This window comes from Corvus kubaryi, unplaced genomic scaffold (genome assembly GCF_017639235.1).
Source record: "Corvus kubaryi isolate FWS band 111438036 unplaced genomic scaffold, C.kubaryi_AGA036_p1.0 split3-73, whole genome shotgun sequence".
NCBI classification, from domain to species: domain Eukaryota; kingdom Metazoa; phylum Chordata; class Aves; order Passeriformes; family Corvidae; genus Corvus; species Corvus kubaryi.
In genome coordinates this window covers 9353088-9372264 of record NW_024582091.1, presented here as the reverse complement: position 1 = coordinate 9372264, position 19177 = coordinate 9353088, and the positions used below count along the sequence as shown (strand labels likewise).

The 19177-nt window shown below is 36.5% G+C and overlaps 1 protein-coding gene across 11 annotated transcripts in view; it reads right to left on the bottom strand.

The window, feature by feature from the left end:
- The window catches only part of ADGRB3 (adhesion G protein-coupled receptor B3), a 454887-nt gene that overhangs the window by 88198 nt on the left and 347512 nt on the right, over positions 1-19177 (bottom strand). For all 11 annotated transcript variants that reach the window (XM_042017060.1, XM_042017059.1, XM_042017064.1 and 8 more), the window contains 3 exons: positions 8245-8371; positions 6530-6633; positions 3693-3795 (listed from right to left, as the gene is read on the bottom strand). In XM_042017060.1, coding sequence (XP_041872994.1) covers positions 3693-3795; positions 6530-6633; positions 8245-8371 — 334 coding nt within the window. The remainder of the gene's footprint in view (positions 1-3692; positions 3796-6529; positions 6634-8244; positions 8372-19177) is intronic.

The window sequence follows — 19177 nt, the reverse complement described above, 5'->3', positions numbered from 1 at the left end:
AAAAAACCAGGATATTTTCTGAGTGTATACAAAAGGAAAGAGAATTTATGAAAAAAGTCCACATAATATTAATCAATAACGTATGGGGGGTAGAGAATCTATTCATTAAATGGGATCAGAAGCAGAGTAAAAGTTTATAGCTTAAGTGTTAAAGGTCCACATATAGAAGAAATACAGCCATTTTTCTTGATGGCAAGAAGAACATTAGGAAACATAATATAGCAAGAGTTATCATACAGTGAAAGCTACAAATCACTGATAGATATTTCCTAAAAATACCTGTCAGTCTCTTCAAAGTAAATATGTAATGCTTTTGTAGATCTTAGGGACATCTCATAGGATTTGTGAAATAACAGATATTTGAGCAATTAGGTTATAAATGAGAAGTTTTACCTTTCCTTAATGCAGGAAACTTAATTTCAGAGTTAAAACTAAATTCAGTTGTTAAAGTGTAGCAATTGCAAATTGTCAAGATTAAATATGATTATGTGGCTAACATTTAACAGTGGAAAGAAAGAGACAAAAAGAAATACTAAAGTAAATTAATATGCTTCTCATACACAGTATAACACCAACAATATTTAAACAAGATACATAATTAATTTAATAATATATTTTTATTTCAGCCTTCAGTGACCTGTACTTCAAAACAGGATCTGGCAAAACAGAAATCTTTTGCACAGTCTGAAACATTAAGAAAGCTTTGAATAAAGTTCTGTGTTTTGAAAGGTTTGGGGAAACATAATGAAAAAAGCAGAACATTTCTCAGCTGTGTCCTTCAAAAAAGTGTGCATGTTTTGCCAAGAAGGAACAAAGGGGCAAAGCTTTGCTGTTGACAAAAGGCTTTTTGCTATCCCAATCCAAATCTTACAAGAGAAACCCTACTCCTCTCCCTGACTTCCATCATGAACTACTCTAAAACAAGCTGAAAAGACCCTTGACCTAGACCTCTGTTCTACAGTTGGTATCCTCAGGTTACTAAAACTGGACAAAAAAGTCACGTTTAACCAGGTAATACAAGAAATGGAAAATCTATTCTAGTCTGAAAGAATGTAAATTCCTTCTACATGTCTTCAGTAAATATTTTATCCATTTCTGCCCATGGGAGGTGATCTTTTCTACTGAAAAAAGTCAGAACTTAGTTGAACCAAAGAGAATGCAATATTCAAACTCACTTAGCTTTCATTAAAAGAAGCTTTTGCAAAAACATCGATGATATACTCAGCTTTCAAAGAGCAGAGCCAAACCTAACATTTTAGAATATCTATGATTTATTTAAACCAGACAGAAAATAACAAAAAACCAGCACTTATCTAGACCAAGACACTCTGTATTTTTTTTCTTTGTCATAGATGTCAACGGGTGTACTAAAATTTCTTGGAGATTGAATAGCATTGAAGTGAATAAAAGTAGTTGGTGAAGTGTTTAATACAGATAAAGGAAACCACAAACTGCAAGCAAATCAACAATATGCTGTTTGCTATAAATACATCTTTGGTATGCTTAATTTACACACTGTTCAACTTTAAACTGGAATTCAGCTTTGACGACATTAATGAGGACCTACTCAAAAAGGAAATATACACAAATACAGATCTACAGACAATTTAAACTCAGAGCAAACCTAAAGCCTAGAAAAAAGGGATATGCTTCAGTACTGTGATATTAACATCATCATGTGGATGTTAACTAGGTGCCCCAATAATATAAGAATAGTATAAACAGAAGAATGAGAATGGAACAGAAAAAACAAACCCAAACCTGGCATATTATGTTTCTCAAATTTCTCCAATACACTAAAAAAAGAAGAAGAGCTCATCTTCTTGCCATAAAATATTACTTCAGCCTTTATTCATCAAACAATTTTTGCTGACTTGAATATTATACTGTTGTAATAAAATATTCCCAAGATTTCTCCCAAAATTTTCAAACACTAAAAACTCATACAGCTTCACTTCTAGTAAATCATGAAATCTCAGAAACAAATCAATGTAAATGTATCAAAAGCAAGATGTGGACTCAAAAAGAAGACAAATGTAGCAAGAAGTGTTCTTCTACAGTAATTTTTCAGACTGCATATTAAAAAGATAAACTTTGTGATGTGTATTTTTCTGTCAGTTATTTCCTTTGACATCTGTATTTTTGGATCTGTTGGTCTCAGAAATATGCCAGTGTAATATCTCTGTATTTTGAGAAGTTCAGGAAGCAGAAGTGAGTGAGCTCAAATAGATTAATAGAAAGGAACTGGATTAAGGGTGTGTTTTAGTTCAGAGTTCCCAGAGTAAAGCATCAGAGAAAGTCTGCCAGCATACCTAGGAAGGGTGTTATCCAACACAGTTGTTCTGATGCCCTCAAACTCTGGTTCTACAGTGGCAATGTACACAGGAACTTGCAGCTACTGAACCATATCTATTCTTGAAATGCATAATAAAATAGTATATATGACTATGTATGTTAGTGCTGAAATTCTAGGGAGGATTAATCTTCTGTACTCTGGTACTCTGAAGTTGTTAGCGCATTGCTTTTTTCCCTCCTGAAAAAAATCTGTGAGAGTTACATGGGTTTCTTCCGGAAATCCATATTTTGTTTATTTGTACCTCTACACACTTGAAAAACTTTAAAAGCATATTAATATCTTGACTTCAATAATTTTCTTACCTTATGTGGTGGAAATGGCTATGCTTGGTTTGGATATGTTTTACAAGGTACAGCTATGTGCCTCACATTGAATTTATGAGACTTCTGGCAGCTAAACCGCTAAGCACTTATTTGAAAAGAAGTCATGATTAATTACAGGTGTGTTGTAGAAACATCAGTTATCCTATAGAAGATGATGAACATTATTTTGTTCGATATCAGAAAAATTAAGATGAGCAGTGCATTAAGTAGTTTAACACAGTGGGAAAACGAACTACTTTACAAGCACTTGCTTACTCCAAAACTTAACAGCATTCTATCACATATTGCCCAGTTAACCAACTAAACACTATTTTCTATTCCAAGCAATCCTGTAGTTAAGGTTAATTTTAAGCAACCACCTATTGCCACATGTGAGAGCTGCCTAGCATCACCAGGCATTGGGTGATTCCTCAAAACACTGGCAAGCCTGCAGTTCTACAGGAGAGGCACAAATTACAATGATGTTTGGAGAACAATTTATTAATAAATCAGCAATACCTCACTAACTAAGGTATGCAGGTTTATTACTTTCTTATAGCTACATCAGTCAGAGATCTAAAGTTCTATGGCTTGTTATTATGTCTGTTTCTGCACATTTTCAAGAGTCATACTCTAACTTCTAAGCAATTTCTATTTGCCTTTCGAGTACCAGTGTGTTAATAAAAAGACAAAAACACTGTAGCACAATCCTATTACAACTATTATAATGAACCAGAATTTGCGCTTTTGATGTTGAGCCTTTGAACTTTTTTGCTTTGAAATTTAGTTATAAAACACACAAGTCTACCACAGAGAACACAGCTTATCTAGAGGGAACAATACCAAAAGGGATTTTTGGAAGGGAAAAAAAGACTATGAGAGATGGTAAATATTTTCCCTTGTCTCTTAATATTTTACCAAAACCACCAAGTCCTATGAGTATAGGACTAAATGGATATAATTATTTTAAGCTAAAAACAAATAAAACAACAATATTAATCTTTAAGGAAAATTTAATACAATCCATCTCATACCTTGTTATGTGTCTGAGTTTGTCCAACCAGGATAAGGATATTTGATGAGATAATTGACAGGCAGAAATTGATTAGAATTATGGACCTCTCAGATCTGATGTACCTGTTCAAAAAAAACAAAGAGAAGGTACAACTTTTCTAAAAGGAAAACAACTAGTAAGTCACACAAAGCTTTGATTTAGTTCTTGCATTAAATATTGGAGGTACTCTGAAAGAGAGGTGCTCTCTTTCATGTGCTCAGAAAGAGTATTTAAGAGCTATTACAGTACAAACATGACAACTACGATATTTTGATAGATACTCCACAATTTCCTCTTAGTATCTTTATATATTTTAAAAATAATCTACCAATGATTCTTTTGAAAACCATTGACTGTTCTAACACTATACTGATAATAACAGGCTTACATGCATTCATGTCAGGAACTTCCTATGCTCTCTGCTTGTCCCTGGGAATATCCACAGCTGGCACAGGCCACTCATAATTACTAACTTCAGCAAAAATACGGTGATTTACATAAACAGAAGATCTGGTCCATGATGCATAAATAAGATGCAGGTTGGTGGATAATACTATGGCAGTGAATTTTGAAACACGTTATTGGGATAAGGATAACAATAATCTTGGTGTTCCAATAGTACTGATATCTTCATAAGACTGAACACCAAAAAATAGCCAAATGTGTACAGAAAGATTAAATTATAGCAGTGAACATCACAATGTCTGTTGCAAACGTATATTCATTTTACATATATATTTAAGATGAAAAAGTCAAATAGTCTTATCACATATTTCCTTTCAAGGTACAAGTGTTTTCATTTTTCTGTATACAGCCTTTTATATGCTACAGGACAGAAAGAGAATGATTATGTTTACAAGTGAAGTACCTTTCTGACCTGATTTTTAGAGCTGCTAACAGTAAATGTTGACTACTAAAATAAATGGAAGTTAAGGCTGCTCAGCTCCTCTGAAGACCATGCCATATCTTTATATATTCTATGACCTGTACTATATGCTTCTCACTGGAGTTCAGTTAATATTGCTGTCTTCTCCTGAGCTGTACACCCATAGCTGACTCTGAGGAAGTAGTAAAAAAGGCTGTTGAACCCACAAGAAATGCTGAGCTTTGGACATGGAAATAATTTTAGTCCTTTTTGCTTGCATATCAAGAGATACAGCATTACATTTTTTCAGTTAGACAGAACAAACCTGATACCACAATCCACATTTTTCCTTAAAATATATCAACATTCTTAAGGCTAGTTCTATGTATTTGCAAACAACTACAAAAAGTCCAGTGCCTTTGTTCACACAGACAGCACACTGCTACTTTCTAACTTGTTAACTATTGATTCACCTGGGTCAATTCCCAACACTGAATGTCCATGGATTACAAAGGACCTTAGTGAGCGAGCAAATACAGTGCAAGCAGGAGCTCATAGCATTGACTAAAGCCATAACACATAACATTTTCTCTCCACTTAGAAGTTCACAGAACCATAGAAACATAGAATCGCTTAGGTTGGAAGGGAACTTAAAATCATCTAGTTACAACCCCCTGCCACAGGCAGGGACACCTTCCACTGGACCAGGTTGCTCAAAACCCCATCCGAACTGGCCTTGAAAACATCCAGGGATGCAGCATCCAACTTCTATGGACAACCTGTTCCAGTGCCCCACTACACTCACAGTAAAAAATTTCTTTCTTGTATCTAATTTAAGTCATGGAGTAGACCATGCTTAGTTCCACTGAGCATGACAGTATTTCTATCCAAGTGCTAAATATATCAGGGAGTGAAAAAATAACACTATAATTCTTCAGATGGGAATTAGATCCTGAAATACTCTCATTCTTAGTTTTGACAGACAAGAACTGATAATTTTTATAGTCTTTTATCATAACTTATGTAACTAGATATTCTTAATAATTATATATATTTCTAATCCGGTGAGACTCTGTGGTACAGAAGAGTGACAGAGAAATGGGTGTAAAATTATCAAGTTACTTCTAAAAGTAAAATTTTATTGGTTGATTTTATATTACTCTAAAATTTATCGTTTCATCTCCTTGTTTCTTATTACTTTCATAGGAATCTATTTCTCTTTAATTATTGAAAAAAGTTAAATGAGAATCCATGTTGATTTTTTAAAAGTGTTTATTACTTTGCATGACTTTTCATCTTACTTTTTTGTTTCTTCTGCACTTAGATACCATGCTATTTCTCATTACTTCTCAAATTAATTTACTCCATAAGTATTTATTGCACTTTTTAAGTCAATATAATATTTTAATATTGTAAACTCAGGACAGAAGGAAAATCTATCATTGGAATGTACCACCACACTATTTAAGACTATTTAATTTTGTGCTCTTTATTCAAACTTACAACTGATGTGAATAAACTCAAAACCAGTTGACTGAACCTCCCTAAATGTGCCACTTTGATACGCTTATTTTATCACATAGAAGTTTTGTTTAAGAATGTAAATGGGAGAAAAGCAGTTAAAGGTATAGCCCAGAAGTCTCACATGAAATATATCATATAAAAGAATCCTGTTTTCATTCAGCACTATGAATACCCCACCAAAAGAGCGATACCATTCACACTGAAGAGGAGAAAGAGAAGAGTGGGCTATGCCATCATCAGCAGGCCAAGACAGTAAAACTGATCAATCACATCAACAAATTTAGGCATCAAACCATGCACGACATTTTCCTCTTTTTTTTCTTTTAACTTTCCAAACAATAAATGTGGGATCTAGCGCTCTCTTTAAACTGCAATTCAAATAAATATAACAATGTATTTACATTTAGCTTTCTCAACCCATTACATACCTCCATAACGCTGCATAGACAACTGCTAGAGTGATCAAGGCCAAGCAGGAAAGACCACTGCCTACTATTAAGGTCACTGAGGGTGTACCAGATGATTCCATGATCTGTAAGTTACAACAGACAACCATGAAGAAAAAACATCCTCCAGCAATTAAACCAACAAGTCACTCAGAAAAAAAAAGCAGAAAAACTGTCACAGATAGTTTCAGTAATATCATTTATGAAGAAGAAATCAAATTAATTCCAAAACGGATCCCTACATAACTCTGAGATCTGCTTAATACATTCCTCAGAGGCCTCTGAGCTTTAAAATGCCTTGTAATACCTGCCCAATACTTTGAAAAATAAACTATTAATATTACCATGTAGCAGGTGACTATGATGTTAGCACAAGTTTAAATGACTCTCCAGTTAGCATTAATTAAAATACATATTTCTCTTCAGAAGTAGCAATATTTAGAACTGTGCATTAAGAAAACAGCTTGGTTTCACTCTAATATATTAAAGATCATCCAGTAATTTGTCCCAGAATTTGATTCATGCTTGTTGCAGAATGACCAAACTTTCCGACTTTTAATAACTTTGACTTCGATCCACTATTCTCACATGCTTAATTTCCTTGGGCCTATGATTGCCTAGAAGGAATGGCAGGATATCTATGGCAACAGTATCATAAGCCTTCATAAAAAAAACCCTAAAAATTCAGAATTATTTCATTTTTACTCTGTGTAATAATAAAAAATGAAAATAAATGAATGACCTTGAGAACAAACTAGCTTTCCCTGCTGTAAGGGAAACTATTACCCTCAGATATCAGGTCAGTTTTTTCCTCTGTACGTATATGTGCTCATGTTCTGAAATAGAGATGGGTTTTGCTAATACATATGGAAAAAATTTAGATCTAAAAGTTTTAAAGGATATCATGCCTGGTTTACCAAAATGTTTTTTAAGCTTCAGGGGTGTATTGTAAATTACATTTATCAAGATATGTTTTGTCACCCAAATAGAATACAAGACAGATGTACTTTTAGGCCAGATCTCAGGCAGAAAGCTGTATTTTATTTCAACCACTTTTTTTCCAAATGGATTTACTTTGCTATTAAAAAGAGTCTGCTCATATGTTTCCGAAACCAGGAAAATGAAATCATGCTTTAGCAGGATAACTTCACAAATATTTGCTTTTCAGCTATTTTTACATTCAATAATATTGGGAGTGTCTGCTTATACACTTAATGTCCCCTCTTTCTTATGAAAACTTGATTATTTTTCTTACATCATATCAACAGACTACATAGAAAATCTGTGCTGAAAATGTCCAATGCAGATCTGCAATCTGTTTAACTACAGTATCTAGGATTTTCCTACCAAGAGGAATAATAGAGACCTGTACCTTCCCTTAATTGTTCAATACAAAAGTTTTCTAGACATTTGCACCACAATTACGAGGCTTTCTCTAAATATAGAGTTTGAGAGCATGCAAATTTCACTAGGATTTAGTTATATCACAGAATCTGGAATTCATTTATCTGAGACACTGTAGACACCAGGGGACTAACATTTGACTACCTGCAATATTAAACAATTCCTCAATGCAACGTCTGCAATATACCTGAGAGGAAAGCTGGAGCAGCCCCCCCCCCCCCCCCCCCCGCGCAGTACCCCCCACATTCCCTTTTGCATTAAAACTGGATTTTTCCCCCCTCTTTGTTACTTACTATTTCTCTAGGTTGCTGAGCCAAAATGGCGAAGGTAGAGAGACGATCACATAAGCATTTCGTATGGGATGCATCGGTAAGCACAGTTTTACATCCCTGGGTGGACCAGGTTCCCAAAGAGTCGTTCCTGCAAAGGAGAGAGAGAGGAGGGGGTGGGGGAAATGGGGGTAATTACTCCTGACGGCCGGTTCCGTGAGGAGACAATGCAGTGGGACCGCGAGGAGCGCGCCGCGGAGTTCCCGGACAGCGGCGGGGACTTGTTGTGGGGCAGGGCGGGCGCGGAGCTGTCCGGGCGGCGGTGCTGAGCGTCCGGGCACTGCTGCGCGGAGCCCCGCCAGCCGCGGCAGCAGCCGCCCCCTGCGCTGCCAGCCACCTCCGAGCCTCACCAGAGCACTGCGAAAAACTCATCGGGGGAAGAGGGGGAGGCTTCTCCTCTCTCTCTGTTTCTCTCTCTTTTTTTTTTTTTTTTTTCTTTTTTTTTCCCCTTTTCCTACCGGCTCTGTTTCTGGCCTTTTGTGAGAAATGTGATGTTCGGTAGTTGCAGCGTCTTTTTTGGTCCCTTTCTTTTTCCACTCCCCACCCCCCTCTCCCCTCCCCCCTTTCGTGTGTGTGGCTAGGTTAAAAGCATGTGGTTCTCAAACGTCTGTCTGGGTTATGCCAGTTGGACCGGGAGATGCCGGATCTTCTGTTCTGACTGCTATTTTTGCTGAGGATTTGGGGTTTTTTTGGTTGTTTTTAGCTAGCAGCCTTAGAAATTTCACCCTGGAAACGGCAGCATCAGATGCCTCCAACTCTTGCCTTAGCTCCAGCAGAGGGGTGGATTTCAGTACAGCAGCACACATCACCAAAGAGACACACGAGTTCGCCCTCCAGACATCACTCAGTCAACTCGCCTTTCCCTGGCTCCCTCCCTACTCGGTTCTTTTTCTTGGGGTGGCAGCACCAAGCTAACCCCAAGCCAAAGCAATCGTTTGCTGGCACCTTTCACCAACCACCCCTAAACAAAACAAGATGATTAACACAGCCCCCGAATTCAATTAGACATTCAATATGCTAATGCGAGGTCTGAAACCCACCCCAGCAGAACAATAAAAATGGTATCAACCCACGTTTTCTTTGTGCAAGCAAGGAGAAGGAGAGGGAGAGACAAAAAATCATCTCTCTGTTTTCCTGAACTGCAGTGGGGGTGGGGGGGAGAGGGGGGAACATTTTCTACAGGAAAAAGGGGTTGGTTTCAACTAAAGCAAACATATTATCGTTACATGTGTTATATTTAGAGAACAACTGGGTTTCTTTCATCTTTTTTCCTCTCCTTTCATGTCCAAGGAGCAACTGCAGTGATTCTGCTGCCAGCAGCAGCATGTGTGCTGTCAATTCCTGTCCATTTCACCTCAGGTCACTAAATGACTTAAAAAAAAAGAAAAATGAAGGTCGAAGCAACAAGGTGGGGGAATAATAATTTCCAGTCCCTGTGACCACCCTTGGTTCACCTCTTCTGCCTTGACAACACACCTCTGTAAGTGATTCTATATGCCAGGGCCCTCATGCAAAGGCAATTTGTTATCCCAAGCCTGCTCTCAGAGTGCAGTTCACCCCAGGCCACCTCAGCATTTTGTGCCACTAGTTTTTGAACACACCAGATGTAACCCTTACACACTATTGTCTTCGAAACAGAATCCTATAATAAAACAAACAGCGACTGAGGGAAACAATTGAGAGAAAATGACCAATTCTTCAAGCCACTAAAGCAGTTTATTAGCTTTCCCTCACAAATTGTGTCTTTCAGAGGGCCACAGGCTAAAACAACATCCACTATGAAAAATATAGTTACATATTTTAAACTCAGAAGCCTTATCTTCTGGATAACTTAAACCAATTTATTTTATTAGCTTTCTTGTCTCTTCTCTTATTGTGACACACAGTTAAGGCCAAATGAAATGCGTTTATCTTTGCTGATTAAATATTAAGGATTGATAGCTTAAGAGAAATTGACATATTTAAAAAGCAAAGGATGGTATTATTCATCCTGAGAATAAGATTTAATAAATTGAATTCACCTTATGCTGAAAAGCATTGGATGCACAATTGATCCAGTTAGCACTAAATCCTTGCTGATGGTGTCCAATGCACGAGAGTTAAACAACTTCTAATTATAAAATCACAGACACCAGTTTAGTTTAAAACAAAGCATCTGTTAAAAGTATAATTATATTTAAAGTACTATAAATCATGGGCAGTCCAGCAGGTTTAGACTGGCTCATTCAGTTCTTCAAGTCACTTGCACAAATACAACTTTCCAGTCACAGAGTAGCTGAGCCACAAATACACTACATATTCTGCAAAACTTTTTCAGTACTACCCAAAATTTTGTAAAATTTCCAAAATCAATTTGAAACGAACAAAGCAGTCTAATTGGATTCCAAAATAAGACATAATGGCAGGAGCAGAGTCAGTCAAACATGGACACTTCTAACATTTTATTGTTCATTTTTTTCAGTGACATACTTTAATTTCTTGCTTAACAGCATTATGTTTTTATAAGTTGCAGATGAAAATTCATTAAATAAGTTTGTTCTCTCTCTTCTAATCAGTGCAGTTAAAAAGAAAAAGAAGCCTAATTAATAAATATATTTGTAATCTGTTGAAATTACGGCTAACAGAAGCTGCACCTAATGTTACGCTAAGTCCATGAAGGAGACCAAGTAATGAACAGAACAAAAGTGTGACTGCAACTTGTTACATGAGGCTTATGTCAGCAGAACAGCAAATGCATGATTACTAATTCCCTCAGAGATGCTGGTAATTTTGACTTGTTGACATAAAGTAACAATAAGGTTTTAGGTATAAAGAAAATAAGGAATGAAAATACGGAATTAAAACGGATAAATGCATTTAGTACATCTCAATGCAACACTTTTTATGAAGTCCTCCATCTATGATCTGTCCCTCATATAATGCAACTCTTCTTATCTAATCAGAATCCATCTCCTGCTTAGAAGCTTCATTCCTTTTTGGTGTGATTCTCTTTGACTATGTGTCTAACATTTGGGGTTATTATATGAATATGCAAAAGGACACCTATTATTCCTGTGGATCTTTCTTGTTATGCAGAAAGCCATAAAGGAGTGACAGGTACTGTTAACACATGTTCTATTTATATCAAGGGAAATTATTGAATTGAAAATATGTAGCAAATATAGATGTAGGTTCATGCCCATTATTGGCAATTTTTGTACTCTTCTACTGAGCTACAGATGATTTAATCAACCTGGCAGAATTCCCATGATAGAAGCAAAGGAATTCCCAAGAAGCATAGATTCACCATTGCAGATCTTGTGTCATCCTGCAGTTGAGGCAGGGAAAAAAGCAGGGGAATTAGAGAAGTAGGGGGAGAAGTTCTAAATAGGATGCAACTTGGGCCTAAAAATCTATGGCTAATATGGCATATGCACCAAGAACACCCTCAGCTCCAATATTTATCTGTAAGTGTGCCTTTCTGTGAGTAATCTTACAGCTAGTGGAATGTTGGAGTGTCTTTTCAGTACTCTTTCAGAGTTTAAGGTGAACTTCTTAGTTCTATGCAACAAAAATGATGGCCAAATGATGTACAGAAAATTATTTGAATTGTGTATTATATAGAAGGAAAAAAAAAAGTGAGTTTTACTCTTTGATAATGTATTATACTATACTGCATAATTATGCTTACTACTGAAAACAATGTTTTTACTACCTCAGACATCAAAATTGAAATGTGGTTTATAAGACAGGACCATCTTTGTAAAACAAAAAACTCACTCATGACACAATTGCCTATCTGACAAAGACTGACAATCAGGCCACATTTAGTCACTTACTACTGATTTTTTTTATAATTAATAGTATACATCTCTTACTAATTGCATAGGTTTGTTCACTTTAACTTCCTGACTGATCAGTTTTGACTTTGTTATCAGACTCACTTAATAAAGGACTTCACCTCATACCATACACTGTATACTTTATTAGCTTATTTTGAAGAAATGTTTTTCAAATGAAAGATTTAATTTTTTTTTTTTGAGATTCTGTGAGACAAAGGAAGCTAACAACACCTAAGTGAACACTTTTTCCCAGACTAGCAACTAGTGATCCAAGTAGTTGCCTGGGTTTTTATAATAAACAAAGAGCTGACATCTTGCTACACATCTATGATGGTAGCCTACTTGAGTCATTTCTTTGCTGATTGATAACTGTGTTTAAACTAGGATAAGAAAGCTTTTTGACCATTAAGTTATATTACTTAAATACAGCAAGAATCTGTTATTTAAGTATTTAATTACAGCTTTGTAGAAAGAAAATTACACAAGTTAAGAAATTATAATATTTCGGCTGAGATTATTTTAATTCTTCTTAATTCTTGTGTATGTACATTTCTATAAATTTCTTTTCTGTTCAACTAGGTGCTGTTTTTCCTGTAGGATAGACTTCAGTATTCCAACTCCATTCACAGTAAAGAAATGACATATAATGATAAGAAGCACATGGAAAATGCAGACATAAAATTTTTTTAGCCTAGTAAAAGGCGAGAAAGAAGCTCATGGCCCTTATGAATAGCAGGTTATATATATCACTGTGTCTGTTCAGAAGTGCTAGCTGGCACATTAATGAAGATAAAGTCCTTCCAACACCTGCTTGCTTCTTTACACCTGGACCTAAAGTCCCAAGGAAGTCATAGGGAATGCTCAGCTGCAGGAGTCTCCTTTCCATTGTGCATGTTCATACATCTGAGACATGACCTAACTCTTAGCATGCACAATTTATTCCGTGATCAGTCTTATTCCTATCAGCAGTATATGGCAACATCTGGTTTATGGCCACAGTTTTTCCTAAAGTAAAAAAAAAAAGTAATATAAAGGAAAAAGAGAAAAGAAATAGGACAAAGAAAATGTAGAGATGAACACACTTTCCTTAATAATGTCACACATAAAATTGCGGTTTAAAAAAGTATTGTTTACCCTGAAATTGTTAATACATTTAACATTAGGTCATTATGATTTAGGGCTTTCCTTCCCCTCATATGATTAGAAAAAACAATCCATGAAATTGTGGAAATGAAAATAAATAAAATAAACAAAACCAACTGCCTTATGACTATGTCTAAAATACTGCAAATGCCCAACAAAGGATGTCTGCATTTGTGTGGTATCAGAAGAATGAGCTGGGTGATGAATATATTGCAATTGGATCTCCAACCAGGTTACTATAGGGAGTTCATTTTCCTAAAGACTAAGGCCACTTTTCCAATTCAGACACTGAATTGTTCAATTGTCCTCAAAGACGTACTTGTGAATATCTTTTTTTTGTCAAAGAAAATAGAAGTCTTTGAAAATTTAATTTTCTCGCTGATCTTTATATTAAACATAAATCCTATATGAATAATTGTTTTGTAAAAAAATGTGCATCTGGGCTGGAAACCAAATTTTATTTTAATGTGATTTAAACTAGATGAGCTATTAAACCCTAAAGAGTAGGATTTGTAACAGAGCCCTTGTAGTTATAAGCATACATTGTTAGATCAACTTTCTAATAATGTACAGCTTAAAGAAAGTTCCATTGGATGGACCAAAAATTGGCTTTGTTATCTGTTTGGCTACTATAAATAAATGATTCATCAACAGGAGAGTTGTGGAAGTGCATATTAGTGCTTGTGATATTATTTTATTACTTCCTGTATTTCCCGACCATACAGTTTAGGGCATGATCTAGCACACCGTATGTTTGAACTGTGCTGTAATCAATAGTTGCCCTTCTATCAGACTACTGCAAGTGTGTCAATGTGCAAAATGAAAAGAAATTCTAAATAAATTATATGACCAAACCAGGATGAAACAAATACTAGGCGTTTCCTGCCTCCTACTGCATAGTTCTTGATTAGTGGTCCTCTGTACTACTGCTACTGCACAGACTTATCATTATTTGAGTTATGGGATTCATTCATGTTTTTGAACAACATTGGAAAACCACAATCCTTCAACTCTATTTCTGTATCTTAACAAGCCTAGTGGATTTCATTTGAATAAGAACACTTTCCTCCCTTTCTCAAAATTATAGAAAAAATCTCCTAAGAAGATGAGTATCAGTGCATCAAAAAAATTGGAGGAAGACCTATCACGTTCCATAGCTTTATCTCTGTCTGCCTTTGTAGATGGTCTCGGAGAAAGTACAGTTGAAGGACTTTGGCAGTACACGCTGCCAAAGGATGTTGGTATCTATTTAGAATTTTTGAGAACTATGTCTTCTTTCCTCATGGACCTCCAGAATGACTGGAGCAGACAAGAGGCCCCGCTTCCCTTCCAAGTTATCTTGTCCCTTCCTATCTTGTCTAGGAAATCTTGTCGAGTTCTTAGAAACTATGTGAAGCAAAATTCTTATCGAACTCAACCAGACTTATTGTGCAAAATTGGCAAACCATACTATTTGTGAATCTGTGTTCATGAAAGTTCCTATTGAACTCGATCAGGCTTACAGTGTTTGAGCAGTAAACCACATTACTTGTGAATCTGTTCATGAAAGTTCTTATTGACCTTGACCAGATTTATAGTGTTGAACTGGTAAACCACACAATTCGTGAATCTGCCATTGAGAATGATACCCACAGTACTGGTGCATCTCATTGAATGCAATCAGACTTACAGCACTGAATTGGTTATAATCAGAAATTAAGCCTAGCTGCACCCAACCCCTTTGATCTCTGAGGACTAGCTGGAAAGTAATAGCATTTATTTTCTGCCAAATTTCTGTACTCTTAATGCAACACACTCCTCACAAAATCAGTAAAATCTTTCATGTTCTTTTGTTTAGACTATAAATATGTATGTAGCTTTATGGCGAAGTAAGGAAAAATTGTCATGTAGTGCTTTCCAATTGATCAACCTACAAAATCTTTCATACTGTTATATTATTCACATGGACTCCTAGCAAAAAGGAACCTTGTAAATTGTCTATTGCTGGAGGCTGGGAAAGGTTAGGGGCTCAGAAGTTTGTCCTGGAAATTAAGAATGTCAAAGCCTGGATGAGGGTGGTATCTATTGTTAACGTTTCTTCCAAAAGACAAGCAATAAAGCACAGTATCATTAGTTTAAGTTTCAAGGCCAGCATGACCAGCAGGGAGAGGAACAGATGTGAAACAGAACTGAGGGGAAGAAAAGAGATTTTGCTTCCATCAGTGTTACTGTTACAACATCCTGTGCTATCCTACATTATATGGGCAGATATAACTAAAACTAGTACATGTCCAACCTCCTCAGTGCATGCTTTGGATTAGGCACCAGATATATGACCATAATCTATGAAAAAGGTTAAGCCACAAAATAAGAATGGCAGAAGCAAATATGTTAAGTGATCAGACCCTGAAATGATGCTCATTGCTCTGGTGATGCATAAGAGAGCTGAGCTCTCCTTTGGAGCTAGATGCTTACACACTACCTTTCAAAATCTGAAGTTAGGTTCACCTCGAAGACGGACAGTGGATATTTTATCTCACAGCTCAATGGTTCTGAGATAGAAGAGGTGAGTTCAATTTCCTGCTGTTTTTGAGGGGTGTTGAATAGATAAATATTTGCAGCACGTGACCTAACCCCAAACTACAGCATATTCTAGTGTAAGAGTACCCTCACCCATTGTTGAAGTAGAATTATGCATTGGACCAGAAGGTAAAGCAAAGCATGGACTTTGTAGGCATATTGGGAAGAGACAGGGTTTGGCATCTGCATTCCAGTTCCTGCCCAATTCAGTGTTACCTACTCTGCAGATTGATCATTCAAATACCAGTATTACACGTTCTCTGAAGATCCTCAAGTCCTTCAGATATTTGTTTCTTCATATCTTAGCTGCATGACTAAGAACCCTCATAGTTGTCAGCATCTCCTCCCCTGTATCTTGTGATACCACCTGCTGCTCTTACACAATCCTACTGTGTATCCTACAACTGTTACCCATGGGTTCTCTGAAGAACACGTCGTGGGCTATGGCAGTTGGAGGTAAATTATTGCCTTAGTATACAATTTTTAAAGAAAGGAGTAAAGACATTTTTCTGTCTCCTTACACTTTGAAAACAAACTTAACTCAAGCCAGATTGAGATAAAACAACCAACCAATCAAAAAATAGGACAGAGTTACAAATGTTTATAACTCAAAACCAAAACAAAACAAAATAAAACTGACATTTGCTCTACTGACATGGAGATTATGTCTCCCCTTTTATCCAGCTGTTAGTGCGCAAGATTTCCTAAGAATTCAGTTTATGAAGAGTCCTATTTTCTCTATATGTTAGACCCTAGGTTATGTCCTTTTCTTGCGTAAGACACTTGCTTTTTATAACAAGTCCTTTTTTGTAAATCCTTCCCAGAAGCTTAAACAGATCTAATCTCTTTTTCTTCAAATTCATTGATTTCTTTTTTATTTGGGAGATTATCTGACCACCCCTTTTAATTAAAGTAAGTATTCTTTTTCTTCCTTAGAGATGTCTCTTCTTTAGATCAGATGTTATCTTTTGTACCTGACTGGCCAATTAACAACTGCTTCAATAAGAGTAATCCTTATCTCCCTATTCTCTCTTTGGTGAGTCAGCATGCATCCTGACTGAATCTGCACCAAATCTTTTACTGGTTATCAGGCTGCACATTAAAAACACATTTGATACAAATACCTCAGTAGGACGAAGGCATGTAGCTTGCTATTGGCTCTTGACTGAGATTGGACACGTAGTAATTAGCCAGTTTGAGGTGACAAGGGGTTGTAGGGACTGATACTTAACATCTCTGATTAGGTACTTTCTCTTCAGCAAAAACCTTAACTACAGAATGTAAAACAAAGTAGTCTTTCCCTTTGAGATACTCAATATTTAGTTATAATAGGAAAGACTAGGACTAATGGTGAATAGAGGGAATTAGAGTATCTTCCGTACTCCAAAATGCCTATTTCATTCTTATAGCATGGAGATTTCATTCTTACAGCACAGAGATTCATTCCTCTTGAAAATGTTCTGAATCTTGCAATGATGAGACCTCACCTTGTGTCTCTCCCATCCTTGGCGAGATTTCTAACCATGGAACTATTAGACAAAAAACCTCTTCACACATGTGCTGTCCACATTTTATGTACCAGCCAATTTATGATTAAGTAAAGGCCACAGTCAAGACTGACAGAGAGATGACCTGTTTAAGCACCTTGATGAGAGTTGCTGCTAAGGTTCTTCTGAGCATGGTAGAAGAAAGATTTGATGGCCAAAACAGATTAACAAAGAACTCGTAAGAACCTCTGGATTTAAGATTCTCCAGAGTTGTACAATGGCTGGAGAGGGGGTCTGGCAAAGCCCATGAAGGATTGAGTGGTGGGTATCTCCCTATCTCATATAATAACTGAAAAAATTAAAATGGGGCAATGCAACAAATCTGAGCACGCAGTTGAGATGCAGTGACTTTATATATGCCCAACTAAGAGCAAATCTAATGGAGTACAGCTAAACACAAAGCTTTTTTATAGTTTTTATGATATGGTTAAAAACCAAAACCAAACAATTCAGATGTCGCTAAGCTGGTAGATGTAAGGTGTATACTGAAAACTCTATAATTCACAGACCTAATTTCTATATCGTTATAAAGTGATGCATCTTTTTTGTCTTAACAATTTTCACTTTTATTTTAAGATGTGGGAATATCACTGTGGTTACAGAATCAAATAAAAGTCAAGTACAGACTTAAGGAATGGAGATTCTCTTGTTAAAGAAAAAGAAGACGCAAGAGACACCTCCTTAGTGTATATTTTAGTCTCTTCTAAGTTAGTCTTAGCCCTGAGGTTCTTGTCTTTTGGTCAGGTTTATTACCTCAGGACTTAATGTGTCTGCTCAGCTTCCAATCTCAAAATGGTTTGAATGTAGCCTCTTTGGAGTCAAGCCATGTGAGGTACTGCTCATCTGAATCTGAGTGTTTTTATTTACCAACCAACTGCCCAAAAAGGTAAACTACAGCTAACCGATTTGTTTTTAATACCACTTCACACCTGTGTAATGGTAGTGTTGCCTAAAAAAAAAAAACCAGCTGACGTTAATAATCTCTGGAGATAACACCTAAAGTGTTTCACTGAGGTTTTGGCTAGGAGTGCATGGGAGAAGTACATGTGCATCACACTGCACAAAACATGAAAGCAGACTCTGGGGAAAGAGTGGTGGTCTGCACTGTGCCATGTCTGAACAGTGAGCTTTATGTACCTAGGGACTGTGGCCGCTCTATAGTAAAAGGGCATGTATTGCAGAGGAGGCCACTGTGGTCCTCAAGACCCACAAATGGATTCTGTGGACATGCTTCAAATTTAATCTGCACATGTACAATATGTTTGATGCATTCACAATGCAACAGATAATTTGCATTTGTAATGACAGTATATCTGGAAGTCTCAGAAAAATTTACTGCACTGAAAAATACGGGATTTAAGTCCTCTTACTCCTCTGGTAAATCCACTTCAGCTAGTCACATGCCAGATAGAATGTTTAGACAAATGTGACTGCTGGCATTAAAAACTGAATAAATTGGTTAAGAGATTGGACAAGTGCTTTTTTTCACAGTCTAAAAAAAGGGGATAGAGGAGGTGTTGGGGAGTATGTGCCTGAAGTAGGTGCCAAAAAAGTGCCTGTCTGAACAAATGAGTGAAGATTACTAGCCTATCCACTTCCATCTCCTGAGAAATTTTTTGTTTGTGTGTGCCTTCCTGATGGGAAACAGCATCAATACTCTGCAGGTACAAGAGCTGTAACAATGGGATTGTCTTCTGTCCACTGACAAAGTTCGTATAGTCTTCGGCCTTCAGATATGGTAGAAAAGGACTGAAAAAAGTGTCCTGCAATAATCAGTGTTAATACACTAATGATTATATAGCTTTCATCTGAAAGCCTTGAGAGAAC